The 17,900-nt window shown below is 64.9% G+C and overlaps 3 protein-coding genes across 7 annotated transcripts; 2 read left to right on the top strand and 1 right to left on the bottom strand.

The window, feature by feature from the left end:
* The first annotated feature begins 4 nt into the window (after nt 1-4).
* Nucleotides 5-1,634, top strand: TAF10 (TATA-box binding protein associated factor 10). Its single transcript, XM_066314237.1, has 5 exons — nt 5-202; nt 402-553; nt 712-776; nt 880-994; nt 1,472-1,634. Exons 1-5 carry the CDS (start codon nt 22-24, stop codon nt 1,559-1,561), a joined length of 603 nt encoding a protein of 200 aa, XP_066170334.1. The 5' UTR covers nt 5-21; the 3' UTR covers nt 1,562-1,634.
* Nucleotides 1,635-2,122: 488 nt separating this feature from the next.
* On the bottom strand, nt 2,123-8,034 carry ILK (integrin linked kinase). 2 transcript variants are annotated; one of them, XM_066314221.1, is made up of 13 exons: nt 7,889-8,034; nt 6,457-6,550; nt 5,254-5,419; nt 4,839-4,934; nt 4,651-4,747; nt 4,467-4,550; nt 4,277-4,362; nt 3,937-4,046; nt 3,554-3,681; nt 3,343-3,464; nt 3,165-3,264; nt 2,958-3,088; nt 2,123-2,752 (listed from the first exon to the last, which is right to left on the bottom strand). In XM_066314221.1, the coding sequence occupies exons 2-13, from the start codon at nt 6,543-6,545 to the stop codon at nt 2,603-2,605; spliced, it is 1,359 nt and encodes a 452-aa protein (XP_066170318.1). In that variant the 5' UTR covers nt 6,546-6,550; nt 7,889-8,034; the 3' UTR covers nt 2,123-2,602. The 2 variants fall into 2 exon arrangements, with proteins under 2 accessions (XP_066170318.1, XP_066170319.1); XM_066314222.1 differs by having other exon boundaries at nt 7,926-8,029.
* Nucleotides 8,035-8,052: 18 nt separating this feature from the next.
* On the top strand, nt 8,053-17,712 carry RRP8 (ribosomal RNA processing 8). 4 transcript variants are annotated; one of them, XM_066314199.1, is made up of 18 exons: nt 8,085-8,345; nt 8,422-8,587; nt 8,665-9,064; nt 9,276-9,405; nt 9,688-9,794; nt 9,921-10,017; nt 12,119-12,298; nt 12,614-12,934; nt 13,346-13,428; nt 13,755-13,893; nt 14,189-14,323; nt 14,406-14,529; nt 14,610-14,746; nt 15,395-15,508; nt 15,734-15,915; nt 16,020-16,245; nt 16,798-17,008; nt 17,275-17,712. In XM_066314199.1, exons 1-18 carry the CDS (start codon nt 8,271-8,273, stop codon nt 17,541-17,543), a joined length of 3,096 nt encoding a protein of 1,031 aa, XP_066170296.1. In that variant the 5' UTR covers nt 8,085-8,270; the 3' UTR covers nt 17,544-17,712. The 4 variants fall into 4 exon arrangements, with proteins under 4 accessions (XP_066170294.1, XP_066170296.1, XP_066170293.1 ...); XM_066314197.1 differs by lacking the exons at nt 9,688-9,794; nt 9,921-10,017 and having other exon boundaries at nt 8,053-8,345; nt 16,002-16,245; XM_066314196.1 differs by lacking the exons at nt 9,688-9,794; nt 9,921-10,017.
* Nucleotides 17,713-17,900: the final 188 nt, after the last annotated feature.

The raw sequence follows: 17,900 nt of genomic DNA, 5'->3' as shown, positions 1-17,900 counted from the left end.
CGGAGGCTGGTGCCGGGGACCATGAGCGGCAGCGCCGATCCCGACCCCGCGCCCGCGGCCCCGGCGGCGCCGCCAGGCCCCGCGGAGGGCAGCAAGCCCAGCCCGGCCGCTGTGGGCAGCGCCGGGCCCGGGGCGGCGCCAGCTGCGGGGGGCGGCGCGGCACGGGCCACCGAGGGCTGTGCGGCAGGCGGGAGGGGACCCGGTGAGTCGAGATGGGGGGCGGCGGGGGCTGGGGCCCGCGTACGGGAGTCCCGCGCGACTCACTGAGTCGCTTTGGCTGGGAGAGCGGCGTCCGGTGACTGCGGGTATCCCCGGGTCCTGCTGAGCGTGCTGTCCCGCGTTGCTGTTGTCGGCGGGGCGCGGGCGTGCGGGATTCCAGGACTGATCGTGCCGTCCCGCAGTGCCCGTGTCCGCGGCCGTGGCCGCACCCCCGGACGGGGCCATGTCCAACGGCGTGTACGTGCCGCCCGCGGCCAACGGCGACGTGAAGCCCGTGGTGTCCACCACGCCGCTCGTGGACTTCCTCATGCAGCTGGAGGACTACACGCCCACGGTACCGACACACAGGGCGGCTCCTGTGGGACGGGACGGGACGGGACACGGGGAAGGTCCCACGGTACTGGGATACGGGGCGGCTCCTGTGCGACGGGATACAGGATGCGGAAACGCTCCCACGGGGCCGTGGAGCTGTTCCAACTCTTCCCTTCCCAGATCCCGGACGCCGTGACAGGGTATTACCTGAACCGGGCAGGGTTTGAGGCCTCGGACCCCCGCATGTGAGTGACCGCAGTGGGGGGAGAGTCGCAGGAACCCCGTGGGGGTCCGGCAGAGGGTCCCATAGACCCCTGCTGCCTCGCCAACACGGTCCCTGCCCTGCAGAATCCGCCTGATCTCGCTGGCGGCACAGAAGTTCATCTCCGACATCGCCAATGATGCGCTGCAGCACTGCAAAATGAAGGGCACAGCTTCGGGGAGCTCCCGCAGCAAGAGCAAGGTGAGGGCACTAAGGGAACCAGGGAACTCTCTTGGGGGTGGAGATGGGGCTGAGTCTGCCGTCACAAAGTGCAGGAACATGGGGTATAGAAATCTCCAAATCTGCTGGGTTTATGGTGGGGTCCTGCAAGTGGGGAGGGACTGGTGGGGACATGAGGGGGGCACTGAGCTTGTGGACACACTTTGGTGCCCCTCACCCTAGCAGTGGCTGCAGCTCTGGGCTTGGGGGGAGCTGAAGTGGGGGGTCCTGGGGACAGTATCTGAGGCTCAGGGGCTCTGCAAGGCCAATGGGATTTGGTGCTAGGGCGTCAGGATGTCTGAGGGCATAGAGCAATAGAATGTGGGGAGCTGGGAATGCCCTAATGCTGCCCAGGAGCTCCTCTGGGAGTGGGGCACTGGGACACATCCGCCCTTGCACCCTGGGGAGTCCCACAGCTCGGGCTGTCTCTGCTGTGACCGCCTGCCCCGTGTCCCCCAGGACAAGAAGTACACGCTGACCATGGAGGACCTGACACCAGCGCTGGCCGAGTACGGCATCAATGTGAAGAAGCCGCATTACTTCACATAGAGCATGGGGGAGCTGGAGCAGTTTGTAGGGGCCGTGTTGGTGCCATTAAACACCTAGCAGGGTTTTGTGGGAAGGCAGCCTTGCTCCTGTGCCTGCGTCCACAAATGCTGGCCCTGGTCCTCCATGTCCTCACCCCTCTCTGCCAGCCACAGGGGCTCAGTGCTCCCCACTGCTGGAGCAGAGTGGAGTTAGGGAGACGGGAACTATCCAGCACTCTTCCTCCTCCTTCCCTAAACTGCCTCTTGTCTCCCACAGGGAAGACCCTGGGGGCTGCACAGGCAGCACTACAAACGGAGCGAGGGATGGAACCCTGAGCCCACCCTTCCCGCACCAGGCACCTCCCGAGGGGACTCTGTGCCCATCTACCTTTGCTGGGCATCAGAGGGTTGCTTTGAGTGGTGATGTGTGACCAGGGCCCTGTGGGCTGCAAGGCAGCCCCATATCAATCCAACCCCACCCTCAGTCCTAGACATCCCCTGTGAATGCCAGAGCCCCAGTCACTCCAGCCCCCCACCCCCAACCAACTCCCCCCGTTTCCCTGCCCTGTACCCCAGCAGCTGGTTCCATACCAAATGTTTATTTGGTTGCCAGTGGCCATTCTGGGTCCAGAGGGAAGTGGCCAGTGAAGCGCGAAGCGGGGGCAGTGCTGGGCACCATCGGTGGCCTCTCCTGGCCTGCCCCTTCCCCTCCAGCCTCGGGGGGCTGAGTCCAGGGTTGGGCTTTGCCCAGCAAGGGGGACAGGGGGCCCCACAGCCCCATCCCCCAGCAGCAGGGCCAGGCCACATGCCGTGCCCTGGGTAGGGGGGCTGCACTGGATTGGGGGCTGCCCAGAGGCTGGGTCAGGGCTACCCCGGTGAGGGGCTGCCCTGGGTGGGGGTCCAGAGCTCGCAGAGCTCCAGTGCAGGCAGTGCCGTCTGTACCGTGTGTCCGTGGCTGGCTCAGGGTGAGGGGTGTCCTCGGCTCCCCCTGGCTCTAGGGCTAAAGGCACTTGGGGGTGGCGGGGGGCGCAAGGCAGCACTGGGGGGAGGAGGCACCTCCCCTCTACTTCTCCTGCATCTTCTCCAGGATGGGCACGATCATGTCGAACTTGGGGCGCTTGGCTGGGTCCTCGTTCATGCAGATCTTCATCAGTTTGCAGATGTGTGGGGAGATGCCGGGAGGGATGGTTGGACGTAGCCCCTCCAGTGCTACCTGCAAGCAAGAATAGGAGCCAGAGTCAAGACTGGGATCCTGCCCCCACAGGCAGGGACACCTTCCACCTGCCCAGGTGGTTCCACACCCCCTCCAGCCAGGCCTTAAACACTTCCAGGCTTGGAGCAGCCAAAGTTCTCTGAACAATCTGTGCCAGGGTCCAACCACCCTCAATGGCCAGAACTTTGCCCCTCCACCCCCTCACCTTCATACCAATCTCCATGTTGGACAGGTCGGCGAAGGGCACCTCACGTGTCACCAGCTCCCACAGCAGCACCGCGAAGCTCCACATGTCAGCTGAGCGCCGGTTGATCTCCTCTGGTTTCTTCTGCAGGGCTGGGGGATGGCTGGGGGCTGAGTGGGGCTGGGGGTGAGTGGGCCAGGCTGGGGGAGCTGGGAACTGGGCACTCACCTTCTGGAGCCACCCAGGCCGGGGCGTACATCCGCCCCGGGCACTGGAAGGAGAACTTGACGTCGGCCATGCTGATTCGTGCCGTCATGTCCTCGTCAATCTGGAGACAGTAGGCAGTCAGCAGAAGCCCCCCTGCCCTGAGAGCTGCCCTGGGAGAGGGGCTGTGCCCCCAACTCACCATGACGCTGCGGCTGTTGAGGTGGTGGCGCGGGATGAGGGGCTCCAGCGTGTGTAGGAAGGCCATGCCCCGCGCAATATCGAAGGCAAACTTCACTGCCTGCATCTGGTCCACCACAAAATCTAGGAAGGAGGTGACAGGGGGTCAACTCACCCTAAGCCCACCTAGGGCTGTGACTGGAGAGGGCCCTGCTGCTCCCAAAAACACTCACTGGTCCCCTCGTGCAGGACGTTGTACAGGGAGCCATAGGGCATCCAGTGGCTGATGACAATGGGGTGAGGAGCTGGAGGGGCCTGGCAGGCACCCAGCACTGGCAGCACATTGGGGTGGGAAAAGATCCTGCAAGAGAAATGATAGCCCTAAGAACAGGGAGGGGCTGCCTGCACCCCATCGTCTGCCCTCTGCCATTCCCCAGGGCCTCCCAGCCCTTGGCCACCTGGAGCATTCCTGGCCCCACAGAGCTGGGAGGCTCCTGCCTGCCCCCTACTCTGAGAGCTGCTGTTGCCCTGAGAAGATGCTAGGGTGGCCCTGGTCAAATGCTGTTGGGGATCCCAGGCACATGCTGGGATGGCTCCAGGCAGGTGCAGCACTTACCGCAGTTTTGGGTACTCCTCGTTGAAGTCCCGGCTCTTTCGCGTCGTCCAGTCCCGGATTTTCAGCATTTTGATTACAATGTCATTGCCCTGCCAGCGCCCCTTCCACAGCTGGAGGAGCAGGGACACAGGCACTGTGAAAGGGGTGCAGAGTCCCCAGCATCCCCAGGCCCCCGTGTGGGGCTCTGAAGCCCTTCAAGAGTCTACAATGAGAAGGGAGCCCCTTGTGCGGGGCAGGAGCTCCCTCCCTGCAACTGGCCATGGGATGCCAGAATCCCCCCCAGCAGGGCCAGGACACAGAACTCTGCACAGACACTCACCTGCGGGCAAGAGGGACTCACCTCTCCCGACTGGTTCTCGTTCAGTTTGTGGCTCAGGCTCAGCTGTTTGAAGTCAATCCCAGCAAGTTTGTTCAGGGTCCCATTCCCTACAGTAGGATGGGGATGAATGCCATGGCTGCTGGATCTAGGAGGCAGTGCCAGCAGGGCACATGGGACCCATGCCACCCCCCAAGGGACCCTCAGTCCTTACTGGGCCGGGTACGGGTTGTGCCCTTCCAGAATGTGTCCTTGTAGGGGATCTTGGTGAGGCTCTGGCCCAGCTTCTCAGCACGCTCTACAGGGGGAGAGGAGGAGGAGGAGAAGGGTGGCACCCAGAGCCTGCTGTGGCTGGCTGGAGGCTGTGTTAGTTATGGGGTCCTGAGGGACCCTCGTACCTTTCAGGACCTCTCGCAGTGGCGTCTTGGCCTTGTCTGTGGGGGTCTCACCGTATTTGTTAGCAATGCTGACCAGGGCCCCACTGCTCACCAGGTCCTGTGGTAGCAGAGAGCAAGGACTGTGGTTTGTGATCTCCCCTCAGTCCCCTTCCCACCCTGCCCTCCCTCCTGCCTGTGCTCCAACTCACCTCAGCCACCTGCTCATGTCCCCAGAAGCAGGCATAGTGCAGTGGTGTGTTCCCGTGCTCATTCACTGCATTGATGTCTGCTTTGAACTGCAGCAGCTGGGGACAGGAGACAGTCCCCGTGAGCTCAGGACTGTCCCTGTAAGCCCAGGCAAGATCCCCATGAGCCCAGGACAGCCCTCATCCTCCTTGTGCCTTGTCCTGGGGGATGCAGGGGCAGCACATTGGGAGCTGTAGGGAGGGGGCTGAACTGATGTGGGGTTTGGAAGGAGTTTGTGAGCAGCAGGAAGCTCAGAGGTGCTGGGGGATGCCAAGGTGTTCCTGACAGGTGATGAGGGGAGCAGGACACCCATGGGGGCAGTGTGGAGGGCTGCACAGGGGGTGGGGAAGGGCAGGTGCTGGCAGAGGGGACAGGTACCTTCTGCACGATGTCACGGTGGCCATGGCTGGCAGCCAGGTGCAGTGGGGTGTCATCGCCTCGGTTCATGACATTGATGCGAGCCCCACGCATGATGAGCATGTCCACCACATTAGAGCGGCCCTCGCGGCAGGCCCAGTGCAGGGGGCTGAAGCCATGGTCATCCCTGCGGGGTGGGGGAGGCTCTGCTCAGCTGTAGCCTCCTGGCCCCAGGCAGCACTGGCATCATTCTCAAAACACCAGCCGCAGGGGCGAAGAGACCGGGCTGAACATCCATCCCACTCCCACCCGCCCCCACCAGGGCCCCACCAGCCCAGGCCAAATCCTGTCTCCTCCAAGGCTGAATCACAGCCGGATCCTGTCCCCATCCCCCCACTCCATGACCAAGTAAGGGAGGAGGTGGCAGCCAGGCCTTAAATGGAGATCAGGAACTGGCAGAGGGGCTGCTGCAGCCCCGGGTCCCCTCCAGCCCAGGCTCCCCACAGCCATGGTCCCCCTCCAGCCCCCTGGCACAGCAGGCTCCATTTGCCTCCACCATGGCCCTGCAGGCAGGGACTACCCGGCACAGAACAGTCCCTTGGGCAACTTCTGTGGGTCTGAGAGAGCTCCACGTGCCTGGGTCCCCCAGGAGGGGCAGGGAGGCATGACCGAGGGAGGCCGTTTGTCTGGAGCATGTCCAGAATGCCACAGCCGTGGCCTGGCTGAGGTCATGGTACAGGGTCATGCTGTGCCAGCTGCACACACTGCAGGCAGATGCTCCAAACCCCATGCCTAGCCCAAACGTGGCTCTTGAATGGCTGTGAACACATATTGGACTCCACAGTCCTTCAAGACCCCTGGAATGGACTACAGGGAGCAGACACCCAAGGACACAGAGTGGCTCCCACAACTCCCAGCCGCAGTGGTCCCTGCCGTCTGCCCACACATCTGCCGTGGTGCTGCCCAGAGAGGGGATGAGGACACAAGGGTAAGGTCAGCGGACACAGCTGCCACCATGGGAACAGGGGAGGTACCCCAGCCCAGCTGAGCCCTGCCTGTGGCCGTGAGGAAGTGGCCAGAGGATGTTCGGCCTCGTGCCTTAGCGATGCGGTAACTTCCTCCAGTGGGGAGGAGCTGTGTCCTGCCGTCTGCCCCTGCCTTTCCATGGAGACAGCGGAAACCAGCCGCCAACATAGCCCCCCCGCCCAGCCCAGCCCCACTCACCCCTGGTTGAGGTCGTTCTCGGTGTTGTCCAGCCACAGCCGCACGGCCACTGCGTTGCCCTCCCGGCATTGTGTGAAGATGTCGTCCATGGCAGCTGCGGGAGGGGACGTGGGTAAGGACACGGGGACCCCTGATCCATCCCCCTCGGCTGGGAGGTCCCTGGAACAGCAAGTACAGGAGCCTCCTGGCCCCCTCCTTGGCCCCTCCCGCCCCATCCATGCAGCTCTCCCGGAAGCCGCAGGCAGGCTGAGGTCCGGGCTGGAGCTAGACTGGCAGCCCAAGGGAAAGATCCTGGGTGACTCCAGCGGGGCCATGGCCATCCCCAGGAAGCCAGGCTGGCACCCCCAGGCTTATCACCAGGCACAGCTGGCCCCAGTGCCCACAGCTCTGCGGGGGGAGTGAGGCTGGGGGAGCTCAGCATCCTCAAGAAGGGATCCTGCAGATCTGGTGTGGGAACGGGGCTGGGGTAGCTCAGCATCCCTGGCATGGGATCCTGCACTCCCCTTGGATCCATGGACACTCCAGCTCTGAGCCAGGCATAGAGCTCCCTGCTGCTCCCCATGTCCTCCTGAGCCCCCGGCTGCGAGTGTGGGACCCACTGCCTGGAGGTCTGTGATGTTGAGCAGGGACATGGAGTGAGTCTCACAGTGTGGTGACAGAGTCAGATTGAATATGACATGCCTGACACGCACCCATTGGGGCTCAAACCTGCTGCTGGAGGATCCCCCCAGACCTGATGCCCACCCAGACAGACCCCCACCAGCTGCCAGTGCCTGCAGCTGTACCCCTTGCGCCAGGCAGCTCCAGAGGGGTGGGAAGCAGATCCCTGGATTTTTGCCAGTCTCATAGGCCCCAGAATGGCCCCAGCACATCCATGGATGGCAATATTGGCCCTGTCCCAGCACCAGAACACCCACACTCCCAGATGAGATCTATCTGCCCCCCATCTGGGGGCACTTCATGAAATGCGGTCCCCGAGACCCCTGCCACACCAGTCCCTGTGGGACCTCACACCACAGTGATGACGTCCTGGCCCCACCCTGTCCCCTGCTCGGCCCGGGACTGTGCCCTCCTCTCACCCATCGACCCCTACCCATTCCCGCGGGGCTGCCGGGACCTACCAGCCCCAGCCCTGCCAGGATGGCCAAGTGCCCCCCTCGGCCCTGCTCAGCACCCTGGGGAGGAGACGGGATGTGGAGACTGTGTCTCCCCGAACCAGCTGCTAGGGTCCCGCTCTGCCCTGCGGCCCCATCAGTCCCTGCCCTTCAGCCCCCCAATCCCTCCTCGGTACCCCAAATCCTTCCCCGGTACTCCCGATCCCTTCCCTGCGCCCCCCGCCCCTCCCCTGCAGCTCCCCCGCCCGGCTCCGGCCCCGGTCCCGGTCCCGGCCCCGCTCTGGGTGGCTCGCAGCCGCACTCGCGGCCTCCCCAACCTGTCCCCGCTCGGTGCCGGTGCCGTCCCGCCGTTACCGGGTGCGTGTCCCGGCGGCTCCGCAGGGCGGCGGCTCCGGCGGGCGCGGGACGGCGCGCGGGCTCCGCCCCGAGACGGCGCCCTCTGGCGGCCGGAACCCGCCCCGGCCGCGGCCCCGCCACACGGCACCGGGCGGGGCCATCGCCGGGCAGCGCGGTCATGCGGAGCGGAGGCGGGGCTATGGGGCGGCCCACATTGACCGGGGGCGGAGCGGGGTGTCCGCGGTACCGCCCGTGCAGCCGAGGCCCCCGCCCGGGCCGCCGGGCCGCGAGGAGGGGCTGTTCCCGCGGCGCTTCCCGGGCGGGACCACGTGCGTCCCGGTACCGACCGAGGGGGGCCGCTCCATGTTCGCGGAGCGGGGCTGGAACGATGCAGCGGAGCCGCTGCTCCACGGCGCCGCGGCGGGCCCTGGCCGACCGGTTAGCGGGTGATGCGGCGGCGGCGGGCCGGGCCGGTCCCGGGCGCGCGGAAGTTACCGACCGGCACTCTCCATAGGGCCGCACGGCGGAAAAGAGGCGGCTGCCCGGGGCCGGTCGGGCCGGCGAGGCGGCGCGGAAGAGGCCCCGGAAGCGGAGGAAGGCCGGCGGGCCGCGGGCCGCGGCAGGGGAGCTCCCGGCCGGTCCCGATGAGCCGCGGGAGGTTGGGCAGCGGCCGGACACAGGTACCGGGACGGCTCCAGGGCCCGAGGGGCAGGAGGGAGCCGCCTCCGCGCCCTAACCCCGCTCTCGATGCCCCCAGACGGCCCGGCTGAGCCGGCGGAGGGCTCCGGGAAGCCGGCGGGGCTGAGCCGTAGGCAACGGCGGAACCGGCAGAAGCGGCAGCAGGAGCCGCCGGCGGGGTCAGACGGGGAGCGGGGCTCTGGGCCGGGCCCCCCGGACTCTCCGGGCCCCCCGGAGACTCCTCCGGAGCCCCGCTCGGGCCGCTCGGCTGCGCTCCGCGCGCGGATGGAGGAGCGGCTGCTCGGCGCCCGGTTCCGCTACCTGAACCAGCAGCTCTACACCGGCAGCAGCCGAGACGCCGCGCAGCTCTTCCGCGCCGACCCTGCCGCTTTCCACCTGTACCACCGGGGCTTCGAGCAGCAGGTGCGGCGCTGGCCCGAGCGCCCCGTGCAGCGCATCGTGCGCTACCTGCGCCGCCGGTGAGCGGGAGGGTGAGGCCTGAGGGGAATATGGACCGGGGGGGCCCGTGAGCGGGACACGGGGCCAGAGGATGGCCGGGGGGGCCGTGAGCGGCGGGGCCAAGGGGATGGCCGGGGGAACGGTGAGCGGTGGGGCCGGGAGATGACCGGGGAGCGGGGAGGAAGAGGCAAGGCGCCCTATCCCTATCTCATCCCGCTATCCCTGCCCCAGGCCGGCGTCGCTTGTCGTGGCGGATTTCGGGTGCGGGGACTGCACGTTGGCCGCCAGCGTCAAGAACCAGGTGCACTGCTTCGACCTGGTGCCGCTGAATCCGCGGGTCACCGTCTGTGACATGGCCGAGGTACTGGAGGCATCCCCGGGGCAGGGAGTGGGTGCTGCTGGCAGGCTGCAGGGGGGACCGTGACCGCGAGGGTCCCGTGCGGGAGGGGCAGCACCGGTGCACCTGTTCCAAAGCTGGCTGAGTGCCTGGGGCACAGCTGGACCCACAAGCCTGGGAAGTCCAGGAGCGTTGCCCAGCCCTATCAACATCACCATCCTCCTCCTCCTGCTCCCGGGGGTATGCAGAACGGCTTCCAGGCCAAATCATCATCCTCCTTCTCTGGGGGTGTCCCGGGGTGGGCAGGTGCCGCTGGCGGCTGAGTCGGTGGATGTGGCCGTGTTCTGCCTGGCGCTGATGGGCACCAACCTGCAGGAGATCCTAGGAGAGGCCAACCGTGTGCTCAAGCTCGGGTAGGCAGAGGTTGTGGGGCAATGGGGGATTAGGGGAGGAGTAGGGATGCTGAGCAGTGTCCTGGTGATTGGAGTAGGGATGCTGAGCAGGCCTGGGTGCCCTGCTCAGAGCTCAAGTGATCACAGGGGAACCCTGATGGTGGCCGAGGTGGCCAGCCGCTTTGAGGACATCCCTGCCTTCCTGAAGGCCATGACACAGCTGGGCTTCAGGACCGTCTCCAAGGTGTGTCCCCTCAGGTGTGCCTAGGGCTGGGCATTGGGTGCACCAGGAACCAGGGAAGAAGCCCGGGGGGGATGTATTGAGGCCCAGCCTGGTGTGAAGCAGATCAGGGGTTGGTGAAAGTACAGAGGTGGGGAGGGATTGGTGCACAGGGGACAGCAAATGGGAGAATGGGGGACCAAGTATGCACAGGGTTTGAGTCCTGGGGGTAGGTTTTTGAGGTCGTGGGAATTCTGTGGGTGTGCTGTGGCAGTTTGGGATGCGGGTAGGATGGGGTGCTGGGCCCGGGGAGAGGATTAGGGGGGCCTGGAGGTGGGCGTGTAGCCCAGGAAGGGCTTGGGGGTCCCGGGGCCTGGAGGAATTGTGATGGGAGGTTGATGATGGATGTTGGGCATTTAGACTACGCTGGGGGTGAAGGGCTTTGGAGCCACGGTCTGGGGGCAAGAGGGCACAATGGGGGCTGGAAGGAGGCAGGGGTGGACCCGGGGTTCTCTGAGGCGGTGTTGAGTGGTGCTGAAGCGGGCTGGGGGTGCTGGTAACAAAGTCGCGTATCCCCGCGCCCCCAGGACCTCTCCAGCTCCTACTTCTACGTGTTGGAGTTCGCCAAGACGGGCCCGGCCCGGCCCGGCCCCGCTCCCGGGCTGCGCCTGCGGCCGTGTCTGTACAAGCGGCGGTGACCGGAGGGCGGGGCCGAGCCACTGGAGGGGGCGGGGCCATGGCTCTTGGCCCCACCCCCCGCCCGCAATCACCAATAAAGCCTCTGCTTCCTCACAGCTACGCCTGCGCGTGTGGGGGGGTGGGTCCGCGCCTGCGCGGTGCTCTCGGGCCTGCGCGGCGGCAGCGCCCGGTACCGGGATGTCGGGGCCGGGCGGGCCGGGCCCCGCCGGGGCCAAGCTCGACATCAACCGCGCCGGCGTAGCCGAGCTGGAGGGTGCCCTCAGCGGCATCGGCCGCCGCCGTGCCCGCGGTATCGTCCGCAAGAGAGAGGTGCGAGGGGGGAGCGGAGCGGCGGGGACGGTACCCCGGGCTGAGAGACCCGGGGGCGGGGATGGTGGTGTCGGTCTCGATCCCGGGGTAGAGGGCGCGGGGCGAGTGCGGGGGCGACAGTGCTGTTTCCGTCTTGATAGCCGGGGCAGGTGGGGCCGGGCCGGGATCCCCGGGTCCCGCCCCGAGCCCGCGGGGCCGGGCGAGCGCAGCCGCCCCCGGTGCTGCCGTCCCTGCGGCCGGGTCCAGGCAGCGCCCCGGGCCCGAGCGGGGAACCGGGGAAAAGCAGGTTCCGGCGGGACGGCACGGTGTCCCGACTGCCGCCGAGCGCTGTCATCCGCGATGGTGGGGCAAGACCCTGCGGCGACCGGTGACATGGCCGGGAGCAGTGGGAGCGGCAGCGCGGGCCCCAGCGGTGGGGTCTGCGGCAGCCGTGCTCTGATGCTACGAGGACGGTCAGCGCCGCGGCCGGCCGAGGCTTGGGGCTGGAAAAGGAAGTGGAGGGGTGGATGTCCAAATGCTGTAGACACATATGCTGGGAACAGCGGGAGGCGGGAGGGCAGAAACTGGTAATACAAAAGGGAGGGCTGTCTGGAGCAGGGCCTGTCCCGGGGCGGTGCTGCTATTGCAGCCCTTTGCGGGGAGCAGCAGCCGCAGCGCTGTAAAACGAACCCTGCCGAGTCAGAAGGGCCAGTTGGGCCCTTCCCGGGCCCGTGGGCTGCGCTGGTTGTCCTCCGAGTCCTGCCTCGGGACAGCCCTGCCCCGCCGGGTTCCTCCCATGGCAGGCGTTCCGGGCGCCCGTGCAGGGAGATGGGAGGCACCCGATCCCAGGTCGGGGCCGGGCGGTGCTCAGCCCGAGGTCCTGCGGGACAGAGAGTGCCTCACACCTGTGTGTGTCTGCATGTGCCCAGTTGTTCCTCTGCCGTGGAGCTGCAGCCTCAATCCCTATCCTGGCATTGCTCATTTGGGGAGCACAGTGCTCCTTCCCCAGCTAGCAGTTTTGGGCTGCTGCTCCTCTTTCACAGCGCTGTGACTCTTCTCTGCGGGGCCACTCGGGCAGGGGGCTATGTGGGAGCAGGAGGGATTCTATTCTGGGCAGGGCTGACTTCCCTCCGTGCAGGAGCTGAAGGGGTTCACTTGCTTGGATGACCTGCTGCATGTCAAGGGCATTACTACACGCATCCTGGAGCTCAACAGCCAGCGCATGACCTGCCGGCGGTGCCCGGGCCCTGAGGGGCCCCCACGGGCCAGCGCCACTCCTTTGGGGGACAGTGAGGACCACAGGGCGCCTGCAGCACAGGTAGGTGCAGAGGGGTCCCTGCTGACAGGTACAAGAACAAGGGAAAAGGTCTGGTTGTGGGAGGGCTCAGGGGAAGCTCTTGGTGAGCAGACAGAAATGAACTGGATTCTGGAGAAGCTCGTGGTTGTGGATCTGGGGGTTCTCCACCCTGTGACCCCCCCCCACAGTGCTCTTGAGTGGAGTCTCTGTGCTCCAGGGCCATGGTTCTCACTGACAGCCATCCAGCAGAACTCCCAGCCCCTGCTCTGCCCCTGGTGTCCAGCAGCCCAAGGCTGGTACACAATCAGCTCTGCTCTCTGCTTCTTCCCTGTTCAGGTGGTGGCTGAAGAGGAGGAAGAGGAGGAGGAGGAAGCACCAGGGCCCTGGGAGCCAGAGCGTCCCTGGAAGGGTACCCCCAGGTCCGGAGCAGACCCTGATGGTTCTGAGGGGCGGGGACCACAGGAGCCCCCTGGGTCTACCAGGGAGCAGGACGAGGAGGAGGAAGAAGAAGAGGAAGAGGAGGAGGAAGGGAGCTGCTGCAGTGAGGAAGGGGAAGACAGCAGCAATGTGTACCTGTACTACACCCTGGGAGAGCGCTGGATCGACTACCTGCAGCGCACTGGGGACGGGGGGCTGCTGCGGCACCTGCGCCCCAAGGTGACCGTGGGGCCAGGGGCTGCTGAGGCACTTGGGACACCTGTGGGAGGGTAAATGGGAGGCTGGGGGTTCTGTGATGCCTGGCTGCTAGGGCTCGGCAAAGAGATCCTGCATGAGGGTCCTTGGTAATAGGGTGGGGGAAGGAGATGCTACCCTGGTCTGCCCCAGTCCCCAGCCCTTCCTGGCCCTGGTGTATCTCCCCTGCCCTGTGATCCCTTGTTACTGTATGGACCCTGAAGGGAGAAAGCAGGAGCAGATGGGGGTCTGCCCCGTAGCTCTGGGTCGGCAGCTCACAGGGGTTGGTTCTGGGTGGGTGACATGTAGGGGTCTGCAGGGATCAGCTGTAGGCAGGGAGTCTGTAGGGGTCTGCCTGGGTTTGTCCCAGACACTCTAATCTGCTGTGTCTCACAGATGAAGCGGAAGTCAGAGAATGGGCCAGATGGCCGGGCCTTGTCCCCTGGGAAGAAGCTGTGCAAAGGCTCTGACTATGGCAGGTGAGGGGTGAGGGGGGCTCTGGTGAAGGGGTTTCTGTGTGCTGGGGCAACACATTCCTCTTGCTGCCCTCCCTAGGAGGATGATGGAGCCACTTGGGTTGGGCAGGGGTTGGCCCAGGTGAGATCCAGCCCTGACCCTGTCTGCTAAGCAGGCTGGGCTGGATGTCTGGGCAAGTGGTCAACAGGGTGGGGGTAAAGAGAAGGGGTCAGTGGGGTGGAGCTTCCACTGGCAGGAACCAGTTCCAGGAGCTTCTGGCACAGTGTGGCCTGGAGCAGTGCTGGCATATGCCATCTGTGCCATGGCCTCACCATGGTCTTTCTCCCAGGACACTGGGTCCCTGCACACCTAGCCCCACAACCACCTTTGGGGACCTGCGCAATGCCAAGGTGGGGCAGGCCCGGCGCCGACGCATCCCCTCAGTGGCGCCCCCGCCTGAGCTACAGGACTGGCTCCACACCTTCCAGGTATGGCTCCACGCCTTCCAGGTATGGCTCACCTGGTGGCTCCAGGCAGCCTGCATGTGATGAGAGGGAGCCAAGCCTAAGGGATTCACAGTGGATTTTGGGTAGTTTTGCTTGTGGAGAAAACATAAAGGAGGTTTCAGCCCTGGCCGGGGGTGGTGTAACCTGTCACACCTGTGACCCACCAAGCTCCCACCTGCCTCAGGCTCCTGGCCTGAGGCCAGAGGCCTGGCTGCCAGGGCTGTGGTTGGGCTAGCTGGGGACACAGAGTCAGGGGTCACTGGGGGTCCCCCTGCAGCGCTGGAGCGGCCCTGAGAAGCTGCTGGCCCTGGATGAACTCATTGACCGCTGTGAGCCGGCGCAGATCAAGTACATGATGCAGGTCATCGAGCCCCAGTTCCAGCGGGATTTCATCTCCCTGCTGCCCAAGGAGGTGAGTGAAGCTGGGGCACCGGGAGCCTGGCCTGGCCTGACCCCCCCTGGAGACCCCTCTGTGACCTTTATCATCCCCGTAGCTGGCCCTGTACGTCTTGTCTTTCCTGGAGCCACGGGACCTGCTCCGTGCTGCCCAAACTTGCCGCTACTGGAGAGTCCTGGCCGAGGACAATCTGCTCTGGAGGGAGAAGTGTCGTGAGGAAGGTGAGGGTCCGCTCAGGTGGGGGCTGGGGGGCCACCCCAGGCGTGACCCAGGTGAGGCACCGCTGCGTTGTCCCCCGCAGGGATTGAGGAGCCCCTACACCTGCGGAAGCGACGCCTGCTCAGCCCCGGATTCATGTACAGCCCCTGGAAATTCGCCTTCCTGCGCCAGCACCGCATCGACATGAACTGGCGTAGTGGGGAGCTGCGGCCCCCCAAGGTGGGTCTGGGTGTCCCAGTGTGGACAGGCTCTGAGCAGCTGTGGTCCCCAAGGTGAGCCTGGGAGTGTCTCTGCCAGGGGCAGACCCTGGAGAGCTGAGGGACTGGTGGTGGTCCCTCTGGGATCAGACCCCAGTTCACTGGTATGGGGAAGCTGGTGCAGGATCTGCCACAGGGAGCAGATCTGGCTTGCTCAGAGCAGGGGGAGTAGCAGAAATGATGTCCCCTGGGCCTAGAGAAGGGGGTCCCTTCCTTTGCTACTCTCCAAGATCCCAAGGGCTGCAGCCAGCCCCAGCACACAGGGAAGGCACAGCATCACAGAGCTCAACTGTATTCTGTGCAGGCTCCCAGAACCCTGGTGATCTGCCCCTGGGTGGAGTCCCCACCACCCTTCTCTTGCTGCATCAGGCCCTGGGCTCCTGAGCCCCCCACTCGCTGTTCTCCTGTAACCCCTGCCCCTGTGCAGCAGCTGCCAAACACACTGTGCACCGCAGCTCTGCTGCTCTGCAGAAGCATCGGGTGCAGGTGATTCGGAGACCTGTCTGCCTTTCCTCCCTACACCTCCTGCTGCCTTCCTACTGCTTACTGTGCTGGGGAGTCCTGCTAGCTGCTAGCACACTGCCCCCCATACACTCCTGTGCTCCCACAGGTGCTGAAGGGCCACGACGACCATGTGATCACCTGCCTGCAGTTCTGTGGGAATCGCATAGTAAGCGGCTCTGATGACAACACGCTCAAAGTGTGGTCAGCTGTCACAGGGGAGGTGAGTGTCACTGTCAGCAGGGAGATGAGTGTGGCACTGTTACTGGCACTGCAGGGGTTTGGGACAGGGACCATGTGCTGAGCACAAGTGAGGCCACACCCTGGCTCCTGGGGTTAGTTTGGGCCCTTTATGACAAGGACATGGAGTTGTGCTGCTCCTCTGTGCTGATTCAGGACTGGGGAGATGTGAGGGGCTCACCTGTCGCTCGTGTCCTGTTCCCCACAGTGCGTGCAGACGCTGGTGGGCCACACTGGGGGGGTTTGGTCGTCCCAGATGAGGGACAGCGTTGTCATCAGCGGCTCCACTGACCGCACGCTGAAGGTGTGGAATGCTGACAGCGGCGAGTGCGTGCACACGCTGTATGGACACACCTCTACCGTGCGCTGCATGCACCTGCACGGCAACAGGTACGGGGCTCACGGGCGCTCTGAGGGGGGGTGTCCACAGGGGCTGAGGCTTGTTACCCCAGGCTGCCTTGGCAGCTGGGCCCCAGGTGTCCCCTCACCTGCAGGGTGGTGAGTGGCTCCCGGGATGCCACGCTGCGGCTCTGGGACATTGAGACGGGGCAGTGTCTGCACGTGCTGATGGGCCACGTGGCAGCTGTACGCTGTGTCCAGTATGATGGCAACAAGGTCGTCAGTGGTGCTTATGACTACACGGTCAAGGTGTGGGACCCCGAGAGTGAGAGCTGCACCCACACACTGCAGGGACACACCAACCGTGTCTACTCACTGCAGGTATGGCCCTGCACACATCTTCTTCTGCTCCTTCCCCCTCTCTAGCTCTCCTGCCCTCCCTGCTCCCTGCAGGTACAGCCTCAAAGGTAGAACCTGCCCTCCTGCTGGCTCGCTCTATCACTCGCCTGCCTTCCGGTCATGGGGCACAAGCTGTGCCAAAGGTCCCACATGTGCTGTAGGGACAAAGGGGCTTTGCCTGTGTCCTGCAAGGCCCTGTGTGCATTGCAGAAACATGTGGGTCATGTCTGCCATGCAAGGACACACGGACCATGTTTGTGTCCTGGGGCAGTCCCTGCCCCCCTGGCCCTGCTTCCCACACACACATGCTGTGGACACAAACACTCCTGCATGCCCCTTCCCTGGAGCATTTCTACAGCCCAAAAAGCCAAGAGGTGAGAGCTCATGTCTCAGCTGCCAAACTGGGGTCTTTGGTGGTGGTGCTGGAACTGGGGGTGCTGTATCCCAAGCAGGGGATGCCAGAGCTGTTGGCTGCACCCTAAACCAGGGGACACTCCTGTCCTCGATGCTGAGTGGACCTCTTCTGTCTGGCAGTTTGATGGGACACACATCGTGAGCGGGTCCCTGGACACATCAATTCGCGTGTGGGATGTGGAGAGTGGGAACTGCCTGCACACGCTCATGGGGCACCAGTCACTCACCAGTGGGATGGAGCTGCGTGACAACATTCTCGTGTCTGGCAACGCCGACTCCACTGTCAAGATCTGGGACATCAAGACGGGGCAGTGCCTGCAGACACTGCAGGGTGAGAGGAGATTGCTCAGTCTTGGGGGACAGCAGGGAGTTCCCTTCATCAAGGGGCTGGGAAGGGGCAGCTCTCTCCCTTGGGAGGAGTGGGAGGGAGCAGGGGAGGCTCCCTGCCCTTGGGGCTGGGTTGGCCCTGGACAGAGTGGTGGGTGTCCCTGAGGAGCCGGGGCTGTGTGGCTCTGAGCTGCCAGATGTGGCATAACCCATGTCACAATGCAGTAAGTGCCCCAGGTGCATCTGGGACTCACCGGTGTCTCCCCATAGGTCCCAGCAAGCACCAGAGTGCTGTCACCTGCCTGCAGTTCAGCTCCAAGTTCGTGGTGACCAGCTCAGATGACGGGACAGTGAAGTTGTGGGACCTGAAGACAGGGGAGTTTGTGCGAAACCTGGTGGCCCTGGAGAGTGGGGGCTCTGGGGGCGTGGTGTGGCGCATCCGTGCCTCCAACACGAAGCTGGTGTGTGCCGTGGGCAGCCGCAATGGCACGGAGGAGACCAAGCTGCTGGTGCTGGACTTTGATGTGGACCTTAAGTGACCCCGGCCAGCCCGGGGGTCCTGTGGGAAGGGTGGCCCCGGCGCAGGCGCTGGCCCCCGCGGGCAGGACAGAGGGAGGGCCAGGCCGGGCCTTATTTATATGCGCGGGAGAGCCCGGCCGGGCCTGCAGAGCATGTTTTGTACACGGAATATATCAATTTATTTCTGTACTGGGGCTAGTGTTTACCTGCCCCAAGCCCTAAGCACTGTCCTAGGCCTGCAGCTCGTGCCCTCTGAGCAGGGGCTGCAGTGGGGAGAGAAGAGGCCAGGTGTCACAGAAACCATGCACACACATGGTCTGGTGAACACTGGCCTGGTAGCACCTGACACCTACTGCCCCCCCACTCCCTTGCCCCCT

This window comes from Sylvia atricapilla, chromosome 2, assembly GCF_009819655.1.
Source record: "Sylvia atricapilla isolate bSylAtr1 chromosome 2, bSylAtr1.pri, whole genome shotgun sequence".
Classification (NCBI taxonomy): domain Eukaryota; kingdom Metazoa; phylum Chordata; class Aves; order Passeriformes; family Sylviidae; genus Sylvia; species Sylvia atricapilla.
The sequence above is the reverse complement of the archived record's forward strand: the minus strand, read 5'-3'. Positions and strand labels throughout refer to the sequence as shown.